Genomic DNA, 18,182 nt, shown 5'->3' on the forward strand with positions numbered 1-18,182 from the left:
CCTCAGAAGACGAAGTGATTAAATGGCTTAGAGAGAGGAAGGAGTTCCAAGCTTACAGAGCTGCCATATGAGAAGAGATGAATAAAATGGGGATTTTTCAGCTTGGAAAACAGACAGCTAAGGGGGGGGGTATGATAAAGGTCTATTAAATCATGACTGGTGTGGAGAAAGTAAATAAGTGTTATTTACTCCTTCTCATAACACAAGATCTAGGGGGCACCAAATGAAATTAATAGGCAGCAGGTTCAACACAAACAAAAGGAAGTATTTCTTCACACAGCGCACAGTCAACCTGTGGAACTCTTTGCCAGAGGATGTTGTGAAGGCCAAGATTATAACAGGGCTCAAAAAAGAACTAGATTAATTTATGGAGGATAGGTCCATCAATGGCTATTAGCCAGGATAGACAAGAATGATCTCCCTAGCCCCTGTTTGCCAGAAGCTGGGAATGGATGACAGGGGGCAGATCACTTGATGATTACCTGCTCTGTTCATACCCTCTGGGGCACCTGGCATTGGCCATTGTCGGAAGACAGGATCCTGGGCTAGATGGACATTGGTCTGACCCAGTACGGCCATTCTTATGTAGAGCAGCACAAGCAAAAGTGCAATTGACCGCAGCACACACTATGGAACATCACAAGGAGCGGGACACAGAGGAGATTAAGACTGGAGGAGTGAAGACTGGGGACAAAATAAGATTAGAGCTGTGGCATGAGAGGGTGATGCCAGGTGAAATCAATCCCATTTTGAAAACTGGTAGGGCAAAGTTGAATTAGTTTGGAAATGTACAAGCAGCCAATAACTGCTCTGAGGTGAAATGAGCCTGTTTCCTGGAATAACATATCAATCTAGAGATGCCGGAATTCAAAGAAACTTACTTGGAGAAAGTGTGACTGGGTTAAAAAAAACTAAGGGAAAGACAGGAATGAAACAAGAACAAGTGTATGTGATACGCTAGAGGTGAAAAAATTTAAACAAGGGAGAGATGAGATGGGGCATCTGGAGTCAAAGAGGATACCAAGACATTTGGCTTTGCTAGCAAAATTAAAAGCTAGGTCTTGAGTTTGAGTGGTGGTGGATTTACAGACATGGGGCAAAGAGGACTCTTTCCTAGAAGCACAATTCCCTCCTACATCATTCTTGACATTGTGATGGAGTGATTGATTGATTAATCCAAACCAGTTAGAACTGTCACACAAATAATGTGAGCAAGTGTATCTCTCTGCTAGAAAGGAAAGGTTAAGTGCCTTCTGTGTGTTCACTTTTATCTCTTTGCATTTGACTTTGTTGTAAGAGAGAGAATTTCACCTGATACACCTGCTTCCAGTGCCTTTCGTGCCATCTATAATCTTCTTTAGCCAACTCATCAAATGCATGCTATCAGGCTGCTGAGAGCAGGGAAGGCCATTCAGGACTAGATGGGAGTCTAAACAGCTTTGTGGTAGAACAGAAAAGTGTGAAGAATGTTCTTCACACTTTTCATCGGGCGAAACAAGACAGGGCTTCCCTCACTGGAAGTCTAAAGCAAAGGTATGAGGCGAGCCTCATTTTAGAAGAGTCCAAGGAAAAGAGGAAAGATGGCCCAGTGGTTAGGGCACAAACCTAGAACTTGGGAAACCTGGGTCCTGATTCACTCCTATTTTTAGCAAGCTAGCTAGAGTACAGCTAACAAGGGTACATCTACATGAGCTGCCATTTGCTCCCCCCGGCTACAACATAGCCGTACCCTTCGTGCCTCAGTTCCCCATCCCCATTTTACAGATAATAGCCCTGACCTACCTCACAGAGATGCTGTGATGATAAATATATTAAAAACTGGGAGGTGCTCAAATACTTTGGTAACTGGGACCCTATAAATACCATAGATAGAACAGGACTCCTCAGACCCAGCCCCTCTCAAGACCCTGACTTTCACTGCCATAACTCATCCCTTTCACAGAGTGCTGAGGAGATTAGTTATCTCCCCAAAGCTGGCCGAGCCCTTCAAATGCACATGCTCGGTACATTTCTTGCTGCAAGGGCTTTTCAAACACCTTACAGACAAGACTGTCTCTGAATCTGATTAGTTGGTTCTGTTGGGTCAGGCGAGGGTCAAATCTGACATCTTTCTTTATAGAAATTGAGTCAGTTTTGTTCAGCAGTTCTGGAGATTCTTGGGGAATTTGGGACTATGACCTGCAATGTAATCATTCATCACAGGTTAAATCAAACAAGGAGGCACTGGATCTGCTATTGGTGGAAGCAGCCATCATCGCCACAAGGAGCACTGATGCCAGCATGCCTAAAGCAACTGTTAGGCCTTTGCTGAAGAAGTTCCTTCTTGGCACAGATAATGTCAAGTACTGCTCTAAGATTCCTGTTTTGGGGAAGTTTTTGGAAAGCAGGTGTGGACCTGGAGTCCTCAGACTTCATGGATCCTTTTAAAAAAAAAAAAAAATCTAGTCGTGGCCCTCTGCAGGTATGTAGATAGCATTCATCTCATTTTGGTGCTGGACAAAGCTCAGGCATCCATGCTGATTCTTTTAGTTCATATCAATTGCCTTCAGTAAAGCAGAGGTTGAGCTGCAGGCCCTGGCAGAACGATGCTTATGTGGTTCTGTTTTTTCCCCTCCAAGGCAGCATGTTGGGCAATTGCTCTACTCTATTTAATCAATAAGATTGCTCTCACACCCCCATGATAACCTCCAGTCCAGCCCCTGGACACCTGAGGGTTTTAGAACAGATTCAAAACTACAGCATCCACCTGCCATGGTGATGAAGGTTGTGGGCTAAGGCATTTGAAGGGGCCTATATAATTTTAATTAAAACTCTTATTAGCCTCCAGTCACCATAGAGTTAAACATATCCCTTTCCTCCCCACCTACCATTCTGACAACTTGTTCAACCTTACATAAGAAGTAAGCCCCTATAGCAAAGGGCTTAATTTCATTTGTACCACGAGGAAGCATGGTCTAGTCATGGGGTAGAGCACAGAAGTGGGAGTTTGGAGATCTAAATTATGTTTTTGGCTCTACTAACCACTCACTGTGGGATACTGGACAAGTCACATTACCTCATCATTAATCCATTTCTATCCCCATCTGTTAAAAAATTATGATAATAATGCTTATGCTTTCAAATCTACAGGTGAAATGCGCTAAGTGTTATTTTTATTTGCATTAGTTCAGACTCTGAAGAAGAGCTGGAGGAGAAGGTGGTTAAACAGCATTTGCTGGGATTCCATGCACTCCAGATCAGTTACCCATTTATCTCATCTTGCATGAAGAAGCCAGAAAGATGACAGATATGCGACCTCACTTGCACTAAGCAGTTGCAGCAATACTTTACTGAAGCTTAGAATAAATTATCTGGAAAAGCCAATCAATAAACTGATAAAATGTCTTCCGTCTACTGAGCCAAAGGACATTATTTTGATAAAGGGAACTCTTAAGTGAGCAGGTCTATATATGATATCAGACGATAATGCTTATTTGTACCCTTTCTTGCTCCAGGTGCCATTTTAAGAAAAGCACTCCAAGTCCAGCCCAGGAAGAGCTGGGCTAGAGAGCTTTCAGGCTGCAGACCGACCATACCTCTGAACCAGTGGCAGTGGGAGGAAATTGAGGGTAGATGTCATATCCAGTCCGCAGTCTAACATGATAGTGGTGGATTTGAATTTGAGCACATTGCATGGCAAGGTTGGATGCCCCGACAAACAGTACTGAAAGAAGAAAACTAGAATTAGTAAAGAATCAACTATAACAAAGGACAAGCTGAAAAAGAGTCCTTAAGGGGCCCCGTGAGGCTTCTTGGCAAACAACCCTGCAAGGGAAAAGTTGTATAAATGTAGCCGGCACAAGCAGCAGCTCTGAGTGTGCTGCCTGCTTCTGAACAAAGACACCAGAGATGGACAGCACAAGTTACATTTATATAACCTCCTCTGTCCTAATCCTAAATGCTTTGCAAACTTAACAAGCCAAGACATAAATTACATATCAGGGAGGTCACTTCAGTCTCAGCTGAGAAGCAGGCACCTCTGATATGGAAAGTGGCAAATATTTGAAAATGCTCAGCAACACTGTGGAATAGTATAAGCCGTGAAGTGAGGAATATGGCATATGATTGAAACCGGAGGGGTAATATAATTGTTCAAACTAGAATGCAGCCAGGACATGAGGGCATCTGCTTTCCTACTTGGGATCCGTAATGGCCTCAAGTGGTCAAGATTTTGTTTTTATATCTCAAAGACATCACTTCTGGTAGCATAGCCTCTAGTGCAGCACTATTTAAATACTGAGTATGACAATAATCACTTTATATATTTAAAGCTCTTCATAGACATTTAAAAAACTAAATTGATTAAAAACTGGTTTTAAAAGCTATGTTTATTTTGTAATCATTTATTTCATTTTATTCTCTTTAGTGAATAAGATTAGTCAATTTTACTTTCTAGCTCCGATCCCACAGATTAGCACAGGCCCACAATGTTTGGGTTAAAACTCCTGAGGAGAATGTTTATGCCCACCCCTAAAGAAGCTGTTTTTAATTAAATTTGAAAAATCAAGATGACATTTTCCTTATTAGATTTGTAATTGCTTAAGTTTTAATTTTAAATTGAAAAACCTAAGTTATTCAACAGCATCCCTTTAAATTCTGCCTTCTGTCAGCACCACTTTAAGAGATGTCCTTGCAGTTTTGGGGCCTATAGCATATGAACACCGTCTACTAAGTCAGTAGAGCTACTCCAGGGTGTAAAATTAAGCACTCACATAAAAGTCTTTATATTACTTAAATCATATGTAACTGCTGCCACAGATCCAGCAAGTGGGAGGAGATGTGGGAAAAGAGACAATTTTCTGTAGACCCTAATTAAACAAAGGTGTTAAAAATTCAGCAATTAAATATTTTTAAATGGGTACACTACAACTTCAGTGTTCAAAACCCCCTTGTTATTAGAACAGGGTTATGGCCCTGAAGTGCTCAACACAGAGTGGATAAAAATGAGGTTTTTTTTAAATAAAAAAAAATATATGGATTTTTTGGATTTAAATAGGATTTTTTTGGTTAGACTTTTTCCTCAAAAAGAATTTTTCTAAAGATAGTTATAACTAAGATATAATGTATCTCATCATAGAATAGGGATTATAAATTCTAATTCTATAGTATGAGACAATATATTCATGTAATGTTTAAGAAAAGTTTTGTAAATGAGTTCCAACAGTTCATGGATTAGGGACCCAATCTTATGGGATTTCACAGGCTTCTGTATCGATTATTTATAGGTTAATCCAGGGCTGGCTCCAGGTGTTTTGTCGCCCCAAGCAGCCAAAAAAAAAAAAAAAAAAAAAAAAAGCCATGATCGCAATCTGCGGCAATTCAGCAGGAGGTCCTTCGCTCCGAGCGGGGGACCCTCTGTTGAATTGCCGCCAAATACCTGGACACGTCGCCCCTCTCCAGAGTGGCCGTCTCAAGCACCTGCTTGCTAAACTTGTGCCTGGAGCCGGCCCTGAGTTAATCTTTCTATCTACCCAGTGGGACTCAGTGTTCAATCTAGAAGATGCCATCGGAGTTGCTTAGTTTTGCAGTTCTCAAACTGTGGATTTGTGAATCCAGAGGTAACATTCTTGTTAAGAGCAAAAATGTTTTTAAATAAATAAATTATATAGAGAGGTGAGAAATAAAAGACTGCAATTCTATTGTCCCTCTGCAAATTCGTGTACACAGAGTTAATCCCTTACCTCTCTCTAAAAGTGAAAAGTTTCAAAAAGTTCAATGAATAGAAGATTGTTGGGGGCAGAACAGATCTGAAAAAGGAGAAGAACTCTGGAGATAAATGTCAGAAGCGAGGGACATATGCTTGTTTTGTTAAAATATTACATGTTTGCTGTTGAAGAAAAAAACCCAGAATATTTAACGTTGTTGTTTTAGTTAAATAAAACAATTTAAATGTCTGTCTGGTGATCAGGTATCAGAGGGGTAGCCGTGTTAGTTTGGATCTGTAAAAGCAGCAAAGAGTCCTGTGGCACCTTATAGACTAACAGACGTATTGGAGCATGAGCTTTCGTGAGTGAATACCCACTTCGTCGGATGCATGTAGTAGAAATTTCCAGAAGCAGGTATAAATATGCAAGCAAGAATTAGGCTAGAGATAACGAGGTTAGTTCAATCAGGGAGGATGAAGCCCTCTTCTGGCAGTTGAAGTGTGAACACCAAGGGAGGAAAAACAGCTTTTGTAGTTGTCTGGTGATGTTCTCCTCCTAATACAGCACGGCAAGAAAATCCTCCAAATATTAACCTGTTGAACTGGAGATAGTTCACCTCCCAATGACTTCATAAATATCTGCTTAAATTACCTTTGGTAAATGAAATAACCAATCATTCATTTTCTGATATAGCTGTAAAACTAATCTGAAAAGTTTTCAAAGTAAATCACTGTTTAAAAAAGTATAGCGTGTACCTTCTAAAATGAAACCTACATCTATCTCTGAGTTGTGAAGAATGTGTGTTAAGGTTATAACAACCAACAAGAATGCACTTTTATGTAGAAAATCCATGACAAAATTGAGTCTTCCTGACTAGCAATTTAAATCAAATCCACCCTGGATCAACGCCAAGACAAAACTTGGTTTTTGGAATGTATGGACAATATACAAAGCAGGGACGCTAGCTCGGGTCACAGCAGAGATGAGACGCTACAGCTTACACATCCTGGGTATCAGCGAGAGCAGATGGACAGGATCAGGAAGATTAACAACAGTCTCAGGAGAAACTTTGCTGTTTTCTGGATGGGATGATGGACCATAAGGGTGTTGCCAGCCTTATGAAGAAGGGAGTGGAGCATTCCCTGCTTGAATGGAAATCAATCAGCAGCAGACCTATGAGAGCCAGACTGAAAGGGAAACATTCTAATATCACCCTGATTCAGTGTTATGCTCTGACAAATGGCAGTGATGAAGATGTAAAGGACAACCTTACACTGCAGGCGGAGTTAGAGAGAGTACCACGCCATGACCTAAATATCATCATGGGAGACCTGAATGCCGAGGTCGGTAAGGACAACACAAACAACGACAGAGCAATGGGAAGACATGGGTGTGGCACTATGAATGAAAACGGAGAAAGGCTTGTTGACATCCATAATATCAATGACCTTCTCATCCGCAGAACCCTATTTGAATATCGTGAAATTCACAAGCTGACATGGTGTTCTCCAAACGGCAGAGATAAGAACCAGATTGACCATATCATGATCAAAGGAAAATGGTGACGCTCACTGACAGATGTGAAAGTGAGAAGGGGTTCACGTGTTGGCAGTGACCACCACCTTGTGACGGCCTCCATCAAGCTAAAACTGAGAAGTGTGGGTTCGCCAAACAAGTGATATAGACCTTATGATGCTGACAAGCTAACGTCCCTTGAAATTCAGAAAGCCTTCGTTTTGCGGTTAAAGAACAGGTTTCAAGCACTTGCAGACCTTGATGAAGAGGAGGGGAACACAGATGAGGAGAAGATCAACAAGAATTGGGACAAAGTAACAGCAATTTATAAACAGAGCAGAGAAGCCTGTCTTGGCTACAAGCAGAAGAGAAGGAAGGAGTGGATTATACCCAACACATGGAACGCCACAGGAACCAGACGAGCCCTGAAGAAAAAAGTTTTAGACACAAAAGCGCAGAAGCTAAAGGACAAATACCACGAGCAGTATAGCAATGCACACCGGGAGGTCAAATGTCTTGTGAGAATGGACAATTGGCATATTGATAATCTGGGAACACGAGCAAAGGATGCAGCTGCTCGTGGCGAACAAGGAACTGTCTACAAAATGACACAGCTTATCAGTGGTAAACTGCAGATACCAACAAACACTCATCAGGAACAAACGAGGACACCTCCTAACAACTGAAAAAGAACAAGAAATGCACTGGACAGAGCATTTCAAAGAATTGCTAAACAGGGAGCCACCTAAAGAGGAAGCAAACATCCAGGAGGCAGAAGAAGATCTTGATTTTAACACAGACACCTCAGCTAAGGAAGAGATCATTCAAGCCATCAAATCCTTAACAAATGGGAAAGCTCCTGGCAAGGATAATTTGAATGCAGAATTGTTCAAGGTAAATCCTAAATTAGCAGCATCTGTCCTGGCCCCTCTATATATATCAGTCTGGGAAAGGGAAAAAGTGCCAGATGAGTGGACCAATGGGGTTATAGTGAAGATACCAAAGAAAGGAACTCTCAGTGATTGTAATAACTGGCATGGTATCACACTTTTATCTGTGCCAAGCAAAGTGTTGTGTAAGATCATAGTCCGGCGTATATCAGAGACAGTTGATAGCGTTCTCAGAAAACAGCAAGCTGGTTTTCAGAGAGGGCGTGAATGAACAGACCACATCTTCATTCTACGAAACATAATAGAACAGTGCTTAGAATGGCAACGGCAACTCTACATACATTTCATAGACTTTGAGAAGGTTTTTGCTAGCATTCACAGGACCAGCCTATGGCGAATTCTGCGGGCATATGGAATTCCTTTCCATAAAATCAACGTCATCAAAAGCTTCTATTTCAACTTTACCTGTCGTGTTGATCACAGTGAACTCAGTTTTGAAGTCAAAACAGGACTACGTCAGGGGTGTGTCATGTCTGCAATTCTCTTCAATATTGCCATCGACTGGGTAATGCAACGTAAAACAAAAGACATGCCAAGAGGCATTAAATGGACACTCTTCTCATCCCCTGAACACCTGGACTTCACAGATGATGTCATTCTCCTATCCTCCCGCTGTGGTAATAGGTAACCGTTATGCTCTTCTTGATACAGGAGAGAAGACATCACCCCTACAGTAAAGGACGAGAAGATTCGTACCCCTAAGGCTGGGAGGTCTGCTGCCACCACTGAAAATAAGAAATGTACGGTAGTGGTGGTGGGAGACTCTCTGCTGAGGGGGACGGAGGCGCCCATCTGTCACCCTGACATTTCATCTTGGGAGGTATGCTGCCTGCGGGGGCTCGTATCCGAAATGTTACAGAGGCATTGTCGAGGATTATCCGGCCTTCTGACTACTACCCCATGCTACTCATCCATGTGGGCACAAATGATACTGCGAGGTGTATGCTGAGCGGATTCAAGATGACTACAGGGCTCTGGGGTACGGGTGAAGGAGTTTGGAGTGCAGGTGGTATTCCTCCGATTCTTCCTGTCAAAGGTAGGGTCCCGGGCAGAGACAGATGATCATTGGAGGTGAATGCTGGCTGCGAAAGATGGTGTTGCCAGGAGGGCTTTGGCTCTCTGACCACGGGATGCCTATTTGAGGAAGGACTGCTAGGCAGAGGTGGCTTCACCTTTCGAGGACGGGAAAGACCCTATTTGCACACAGGCTTGCTACCTAGCGAGGAGGCTTTAAACTAGGTCGACAGAGACAGGTGAGCAAAGCCCACAGATAAGTGGGGAACATGAAACCTGGGAGATGGGTCGGAACAAGAGGGAGCGTGGGCTATAATGGCAGAGAGAAGGAAGGGTCAGGGCAAAGGGAGGCAAGATCAAAACCAGTACTTAGATGCCTAATACAAATGCGAGAAGTATGAGTAATAAGTAGGAAGAACTGGAAGTGCTAATAAAATAAATACAACTATGAACATTTGTTGGCATCACTGAAACTTGGTGGGATAATACACATGATTGGAATGTTGGTGTGGATGGGTAGTGTTTGCTCAGAAGGATAGAAGGAAAAAGGAAGAGATGTTGCCTTATATATTAAAAATGTTACACACTTCGGACTGAGGTGGAGATGGACATAGGAGACGGAATGTTGAAGATGCTTCTTGGTCTAGGATAAAAGGGTAAAAAACAGGGTGATTCGTCTAGAGTTCTACTGCAGGCCACCTAACAAGGTGGATGGGCTTGTTTTAAACAACTACCAAAAATCATCCAACAGCCCAAGATTGGGTGGTGATGGGGGACTTCAACCTATCCAGATATATGTTCAGAAAATAACACCGCGGGGCACAGACTATCCAATGTTCCTGGACTGCATTGCAGACAACTTTTATTTCAGAAGGTTGAAAAAGCTACTGGGGAAGCTGTTCTAGACTTGATTTTAACAAATAGGGAGGAACTCGTTGAGAATTTGAAAGTAGAAGGGAGTACAGCAAATAGAGCAATGGATTTCAGGAAGGCAGATTTTGGTAAGCAGAGAGCTGATAGGAAGGTCCCATGGGAATCAAGACTGAGGGGAAAACAACTGAGAGAGTTGGCAGTTCTTCAAGGGACACTTATAAGGGCCCAAAAGCAAGCTATTCCGATGGGTAGGAAAGAGAGAAAATGTGGCAAAAGACCACCTTGGCTTAATCACGAGATCTTGCATGACCTACAAAATAAAAAAGGAGTCATATAAAAAATGGAAACTAGGTCAGATACAAAGGATGAAATAGGCAAATAACACGGGAATGGCAGGGCAAGATTAGAAAGGCAAAGGCACACAATGAGCTCAGACTAGCTATGAGAAAAAGGGAAGCAAGAAGACTTTTTATCAACACATTAGAAGCAAGAGGAAGACCAAGGACAGAGTAGGCCCACTGCTCAGTGAGGAGGGAGAAACAGGAAACTCGGAAATGGCAGAGATGCTTAATGACTTCTTTGTTTCAGTCTTCACTGAGAAGTCTGAAGGAATGTCAAACATAGTGAATGCTTATGGGAAGGGAGATGAAAGAAGATATAAAAAGAGCAAAGTTAAAAATCACTTAGAAAAGTTAGATGCCTGCAGTCACCAGGGCCTGATGAAATGCATCCTAGAATACTCAAGAGTTAATAGAGGAGGTATCTGAGCTTCTAGCTATTATCTTGGAAAGTCATGGGAGAACAGGAGAGATTCCAGAAGACTGGAAGGGCAAATCTAGTGCCCATCTATATAAAAGGGAAATAAAACAACCAGGAAACTACAAACCAGTTAGTTTAACTTCTGTGCCAGGAAGATAATGGAGCAAGTAATTAAGGAAATCATCTGCAAACACTTGAAAGGTGTAAGGTGATAGGGAATAGCCAGCATGGATTTGTAAAGAACAAATCATGTCAACCAATCTGATAGCTTCTTTGATAGGATAACGAGCCTTGTGGATAAGGGAGAAGCGGTGGATGTGGTATACCTAGACTTTAGTAGGCATTTGATACGGTCTCGCGTGATATTCTTATCGATAAACTAGGCAAATACAATTTAATGGGACTACTATAAGGTGGGTGCATAACTGGCTGGATAACGTACTCAGAGAGTAGTATATGGCTCCCAATCCTGCTAAAGGTAAAACAAGTGAGGTTCCACAGGGTCTGGGACCGGCTCTGTCAATATCTTCATCAACGACTTAGATGTTGCATAGAAAGTGCGCTTATTAAGTTTGCGGACGATACCAAACTGGGAGGGATGCAACGGCTTTGGAGGACAGGGTCAAATTCAAAACAATCTGGACAAATTGGAGAAATGGTCTGAAGTAAACAGGATGAAGTTCATTATAAAGACAAAGCAAGAGTCTCCAAATTTAGGACTTAGGAAGGAACAATCAGTTTCACACATACAGACTGGGAACAGACTGTCTAGGAAGGAGTATGGCAGAAAGACATCTAGGGGTCATAGTGGACCACAAGCTAAATATGAGCCAACAGTGTGATACTGTTGCAAAAAAAGCAAACGTGATTCTGGGATGCATTAACAGGTGTGTTGTAAACAAGACACGAGAAGTCATTCTTCCCCTCTATGCTGCGCTGGTTAAGCCTCAATTGGAGTATTGTGTCCAGTTCTGGGCACCGCATTTCAAGAAAGATGTGGAGAAATTGCCTCACCATCACCAGTACAGATAGAGGATTATGTTCTCACCAATATAGAAACATTCACATACTTGGGCAGCACCATCAGCCAGAATGGTGGAACAAGCCAGGATATCGGGAACAAAATCAATAAAGCTAAGAACACCTTCAGGTGCTTAAATACAGTCTGGAAATCATCAAAATACAACACCAAAACCAAACTCAAGATTCATCAGAGCTGCGTACTTTCAACACTACTTTATAGTGCAGAATGCTGGGGAATGAGAATGTATGACATGTCCAAACTGTCTTCATTCCATACAACCTGCCTCAGAAAAATCCTCCATATCTTTTGGCCCAGAACAATCTCAAACCAAGATCTATTGACACAGTGCAGCCAAGAGGATCTGAGCACCATCATTGCCAGAAGACGTTGGAGATGGATCGGTCATGTGCTTTGGATGGAAACTGATTCCATCAGCAGCGTAGCACTAATATGGACACCTGAAGGCGAGTGAAAATGAGGCTGCCCAAAAACAACATGGCAAAAAGCTGTGGAAGCGGAGCTGAAAATCCTGGGGCATAGCTGGGGAACCACTGAAAGACATGCCAGAAACAGACAGGAGTGGAAGAGCTTAAACGCCAGAGGTGTAATAGGAACATGATGATGATGTCCCTGAAATCTCTTGGATCCATGGAAACCTCCCCGCCACGTTTTTTTTCCTTTATGACTTATTCAATGTCCTGTATGACTTTCAAATAATTTAAGTTGTACTATGTTGACATTCAAACGGTCATTTAAATGAGATTATAACAGTTATTATTGCTTAAAGGTCATTAAAACAGACCTGCAACATACCCCAAATGGTGGGTCCAGTTTGCTATTTATCTTTTTTTAAGTTTCCTAAAAATACAACTACAGGCACCCAAGTGCTCTTGGTGTCTGTCCCATTAATTAATGGTCATAACTCACGAACCAAAGTTTGTCCATAAATATATCCAGCTCAGCCCACGATCTCTTCAACAACTTTAGAGAAGAAAGAAAGACAGGCTTTGAAAAGTGCTGGAAAGTTAACACATCTAGACTCTGGCAGATCAAGGCAAGGAGCAAGTTCCCATATCTAAGGACTCCTCACAGGGGATGTTCCACTGTCTTATTTATAGGGCCCTACCAAATTCATAGCCATGAAAAAAGCATCATGGACCGTGAAAGCTGGTGTCCCCTGTGAAATCTGGTCTTTTGCATATTTTTACCCTATACAGATACTATACATATTTCACATGGGAGATCAGCGGTTCTCAAACTGGAGGTCCTGACCCAAAAGGAGGCTGCAAGGTTATTGTAGGGGGGTCTTGGAATTGACACCCATACTTCTGTACTGCTTTTAGAGCTGGATGGCCGGAGAGTGGCAGCTGCTAGCCAGGCACACAGCAACAGCACAGAAGACAGCGTCCCTCCAGCAACAGCACAGAAATAAGAGTGGCAATACTATGACCCAGCTACAAAAACCTTGTGACCCCCTCTCCTCCTAACCTGCTTTTGTGTCAGGAGCCCTACAGTTATAACAATGTGAAGTTTCAGATTTAAGTATCAGAGGGGTAGCCGTGTTAGTCTGGATCTGTAAAAGCAGCAGAGAATCCTGTGGCACCTTATAGACTAACAGACGTTTTGGAGCGTGAGCTTTCGTGTCTGACAAAGTGGGTATTCACCCATGAAAGCTTACGCTCCAAAACGTCTGTTAGTCTATAAGGTGCCACAGGATTCTCTGCTGCTTTTTCAGATTTAAATATCTGAAATCATGAAATTTACAATTTTTTAAATCCTATGGCTCTGAAATTGACCAAAGTGGCCCATGAATTTGTCAGGTCCCTACTTATTTACGTTGAGGTATCGCTAGTATGAGTGCCTCTGCTGCTGACTTCACATGTGGCAGCTTGGTGTGGGACAGAGGCAATCTCTCAGGTAACCAGGCCCCAAGCCATTCAAGGACTTGTAAGTTAAAACCCAGCATCTCAAGTTCCACATAGAAACCAGTGCAGATTGTGCAGAAGTGCTCTGATGTTACAGTTACATGCTAGTTATGGGCAGTACATATATATGGTGGAGTTTGCTGTTGGATTTGCCTTTATAGTTGTCAGCAGCAGGAAGACCCTGAATGAAAGCCCATTGAAATCAGTGGCTGTCTTTCCATTGTCTTCACTAGGCTTTGGAGCAGAAGCCCACTGCATGGGACTAGTGCCTATTGTTTTTGGTCTTGTTCTTCCAAATTTAAAACATATAAATGGGGGACCAGGATGAAATTGCCACAAAACCAGGATTTCACTTGTGACCAAGACAGATACCCAAGAGAAAGAGCTAGGACCTTAAGCTACTGGCTACTACCACCATGGCCTCAAAATATTTTATACTAATTTCAGCCCATTTGCACTCTCACCCCCTACAATGGAGTCTTTGTTTCTCACCACAAAATTGTTCTTTCAGCTCAGTATATGGTGGCTCACTGAAGTAAGTTAAGTGAAAAGCACTATGCACATACAAACTAATGATTTCAGTGCATTTTGCAAACACTTAGGTTTCTTATCCTTCCTACCATGCCCCACTCCTACAAACACTTATGCATGTGCTTAAGTTTACATGAGCAGTCCTTTCGGACTACTCACATAAAGTTAAGCATATTGAATCACAGAAATGTAGGGCTGAAAGAGCCTCGAGAAGAAGTCATCAAGTCCAGGCCCCTGCCCTGAGGCAGGACCAAGTAAATACATATGTAACTGTGTGTAAGATCAGAACCTGAAGCTACCTACCTATTAAGCTCATTTTACAGAGGGAAGTTAAGCCATAGCGAAGGTAAGCAATTTGCCCAAAGTCACAAAACAAGCCAAAGATGGAGACAGAACCCAGGAGCTCCAACCCAGAAGCCTGGGCTCTACTACAATACACACCTTCCCTATGGCAAAGCCTTCTTCAAAGTAAACCAAAGTATTTTCGGAGAGCTCCACTTTTAAAGACCGTAATGCTCCATGTTAAAGAACTCAGAATTTGAGTTCACAAATCCTGGAGGTGACTCAGCTTTTCCGACTTTCAGACAAGGAATTGCAGTGTGTGATGATTATCAGGGTGGGCCACCCATTGTCACATGCAGAGAGGTCTTTGCTTGCGTGACACCCCTTCAGAAGTATCCCCTACTCTACCCTCAATATCAGCCCGTTCCTGCCTCCACTGCAGCTATCCCAGCCTTGCACACGGAGTCTCTAGTCACTTTCAGAAGCAGAGAATCTAGACTCTGGACTGCAGCTCTGCATGGCAGGGAGCTTTGCCTTCCCACGTGCTGCAGAACCTGGCTCAGTGTTTGGATGCTCCCCCCACACCGACGACAAAAGGCCTCCCCCGGCGCTTCCACTGCAGGGCTGAGCACCGCTCTGCCCCTCGCAGGGCCTCAGTTTCCCCAGCTGTAGGGAGGAAGGCGACCCCCACGCTCCAGCAAGGGGCAGGGCTGAGGTTTAACCCCCTAATGCTCAGCAAACACTCAGAGGTAGCCATGGTGGCCAGGCCCGAACCCCAGGGGCAGGATTCCCCTCCCCACGCCCGGGTCGGGGGAGTGAGGGAACCCTTCCCCCAGCCCCACACGCAGATACTGACTTACAGACTCACCAGCTTCATGCTTTACGCGGCGCGCTATTTACTGTAACTATCCTCCCGCTTCGGCCCAGTCTCAGCCACCCAGAGCACTCATGGGACTTGTAGTCCGTTTCCCTCCGCCCGCCGCCTTCTTCTGCCCAGGATGAAGTCATGCCAGCCGCCTCTTCCCAGGGCATCCTGGGAGTGTAGTCCCCTCCTCTCCGAGCCCCGCTCCCATGGCGAGCCGTTCGAGGGCATGCTGGGAGTTGTAGTCCTCGGTTCTCGGCTCTCCCTTCACCCAGGGAGGAGAGAACTACAAGTCCCAGGTCTCACAGCGGCGGCAGGTGGAGCTTGGATGTTGATATCAACATGGCGCTTGCCCGACAGACAAAGACAGTCAGGCTGGTGTGATTGAGCCAAAAAAAAAAAAAAAGAGGCAGGGGGAGGGGGAATTTCTCTTGGGGGGGCTGGGGAGGGGGGATTGGAAGCTGAGGGATTTTCACCCCCCATTGCTCCCCTCCCTCTGCACCCCCATTATTCTCCCCTTCACACTGGGACTGGGGATCCCCCTCGCTGGTGCTGTTAAATGGTGAGGTGGAGGAGTGACCAGGATCCAGAGGTGAGTGTTACTGGGCGGGGGATCGTGTCCTTTCGGGGTGGGGGCAGGAGGGACGGGGGGCGGGTCCCCTGAGCTTGTGCTGGGTCTGGCTGGGGGAGTTTAACCCTGGGGTCTGGGGAGCTTCCTTGAGCCCCTGGAGCACAGGCTGTGTGAGGTGGATTTGGGGATGGGGGAGTCCCCTTCCCCAGTGCTGGGTTTGGGGGCAGTGGATGGGGAGGTCCCGTTAGCCTGTGCTGGATTTTGCTTTGGAGAGTTTAATACAAGGGATCTGGGTGGCTCCTTGTATCCTTGAAGTGGGGGCAGGGAAGTGTCCCCTAGACAGGGTTGTTTTTTTGCTGGGGGGACTTCAACACTGTGGTTTTGTTAAGAGCAGGGGTGGGCTTCTTGCTTTCCTTGATATACAAGCTGAGAGTGACATTAAATGTTTTTGTTTGTTTGTTTTTTGGGCGGGGGAGAGTAGATGAGTGGTGAGGAGAAGGAATCCCCTTAGGCTGGGTTGGGTTTTGGTAAGGAGTTTGACGCTGGGATGGGGAGGGATGGTGGCTCCTTGTATGCTTGAAGCACAAAACTGTGTGAGAGCAATGGTGTGTCTAAGGAGGGGGCTTGCACCAGGTTAGACTCTGTTCTGGTGGGTTTGGGGTGTCTGAGGTTTGTGTGGCCACTTGCACTGCCTGAAATAGTGGATGGGTAAAGAGGAGGAGGATGGGGACAGCTTCTGCTGCCAGTGGGCTGGGGTGTGTTGGGGGTATTCTGCAGGCTGTGGTAGTTTTGCAAGCGAGTTGAAAGTAGGGCTGGGTAGAGGGGGATTAGAGAAGAAGGGAGGTGTCTTGTCCAGTGTTGGGATGCTATGGTGATGGACGCACTAGTAAAACCTAGTTTATGTTCTTGAGGCACAGAATATGTGTGGTATGAATTATGGTGAAGGAAGAGGAGGTTGTTGTTTCTCGCCAGGGAATTTTATACTGACCTATGGTGAGGAGGATAGGGAAGATACCTTTGAAGCAAATAAAGTGCCTGTGAAATCACTTGGGAGAGGGAGGGTCCTTGTTAAGAGAAGAGATTCTGTGTTGGTAGGTTGATGTGGGTGGGTGTAGGGGGGATGGTACAGTGCTTTTATGATTGTATGTCCAAGACACTAGTGAGAGCTTGCTACCAAAACAAATCAGCTTGATACAAAGGAGAGAGCATGCATGATGAGGAAGAGACAGGTGAAAACCCTAAGGGGATGTTGTAGCTGCTGTGTTTAATGCTGGAGGGCAGGGGGTAAACATAGGATCATGGCTCCTGGAATGTATGGGAGAAGAGCATGGGTGCAGTGTTTATTTTGTTTTTACTTTTAAGAAGAGGCTCAGGTTTTGAGGTGGAGGGAGGGTGTTAAAATTGCTTTTATATTTGTACCTGGAACATTCCTTTGAATGCCAGTGTGTGGCCCCAAAACTGCCTAAAAAAGAGTGAGGCTGGAGAAGGCGGCCGGGAATTCTGCTAGGTGTGTACATTCTGTGTTTAGTTTTTGCTTGCTGTGGAGTTGAAAAAAATGGGCAGGAGGGTTTTCTTTGAGGTGTAATATACATACAGCAAGATGGACTGAGCTGGGCTCTTGCTCCTCAGTTTTGGGTGGTGGGTTTGGGTGTATGGGAAGGTGTGGTTAAAGTGCCTCTAAATGTGTGCAGGGTGCTCTCTTTGGAAACAATTTTTGCATTAGCTTTGAAAAATCTTTTGATCATATGTCTTATTTCCTCCACCCCTTTTAAATAGAGGAAGGAGAGGATGCCTTTTGGGGTGGGAGGGAAAGAGGAAGTATGATGAGCGTTGCCACTTCCCTGTCTGTGAAGTCCGATGTACTCGGTTTATTCTGGAGTTCAAGTGACACTGGCAGCAGGGAGGCAGTGGCTTCAAGTGCTAAATGCATATGGACTGAAAATGGTGGGTTTTAAATTTAATGGCTAGGACACTGATTTGGGAACAGCAAGTCTGCTGGGTACTAGCTGTGTGCCCCGACTCAGAAATCAGAGGGGGTAAACTGATGAAGGGGATACAATTTGCATGAATGATGCTTTACAAAAAGTTGTGTTGTATAAATGGCTTGTGCTAGGCAGTTAACTCAGCTTGCAAAACCCTGGAGTGTCTCTCTGGATACCATGATATCACTAGCTCGTTTCTGCAGGGCTCAT

The 18,182-nt window shown here is 44.2% G+C and overlaps 2 protein-coding genes across 13 annotated transcripts in view; one reads left to right on the plus strand and one right to left on the minus strand.

The window, feature by feature from the left end:
• The window catches only part of INTS9 (integrator complex subunit 9), a 91,588-nt gene extending 76,047 nt beyond the window's left edge, over nt 1–15,541 (minus strand). The window contains exons 1-2 of one of the 2 annotated variants that reach the window (XM_075063586.1): nt 15,426–15,541; nt 3,576–3,703 (exon numbers count right to left, since the gene is read on the minus strand). In XM_075063586.1, the coding sequence (XP_074919687.1) occupies nt 3,576–3,703; nt 15,426–15,434 (137 nt within the window). In that variant the 5' untranslated portion in view covers nt 15,435–15,541. The remainder of the gene's footprint in view (nt 1–3,575; nt 3,704–15,425) is intronic. The other variant, XM_075063587.1, reaches the window with a different exon arrangement.
• Nucleotides 15,542–15,717: 176 nt separating this feature from the next.
• HMBOX1 (homeobox containing 1) overlaps nt 15,718–18,182 on the plus strand; it is a 164,928-nt gene continuing 162,463 nt past the window's right edge. For 10 of the 11 annotated variants that reach the window (XM_032782718.2, XM_032782708.2, XM_032782712.2 and 7 more), the window contains exon 1: nt 15,718–16,011. The gene's annotated coding sequence lies outside the window, so the exon portion shown is untranslated. Of the gene's footprint in view, nt 16,016–18,182 lie in introns of all 11 variants that reach the window. The other variant, XM_075063588.1, reaches the window with a different exon arrangement.

Source organism: Chelonoidis abingdonii, chromosome 3, assembly GCF_003597395.2.
Source record: "Chelonoidis abingdonii isolate Lonesome George chromosome 3, CheloAbing_2.0, whole genome shotgun sequence".
Lineage (NCBI taxonomy): Eukaryota > Metazoa > Chordata > Testudines > Testudinidae > Chelonoidis > Chelonoidis abingdonii.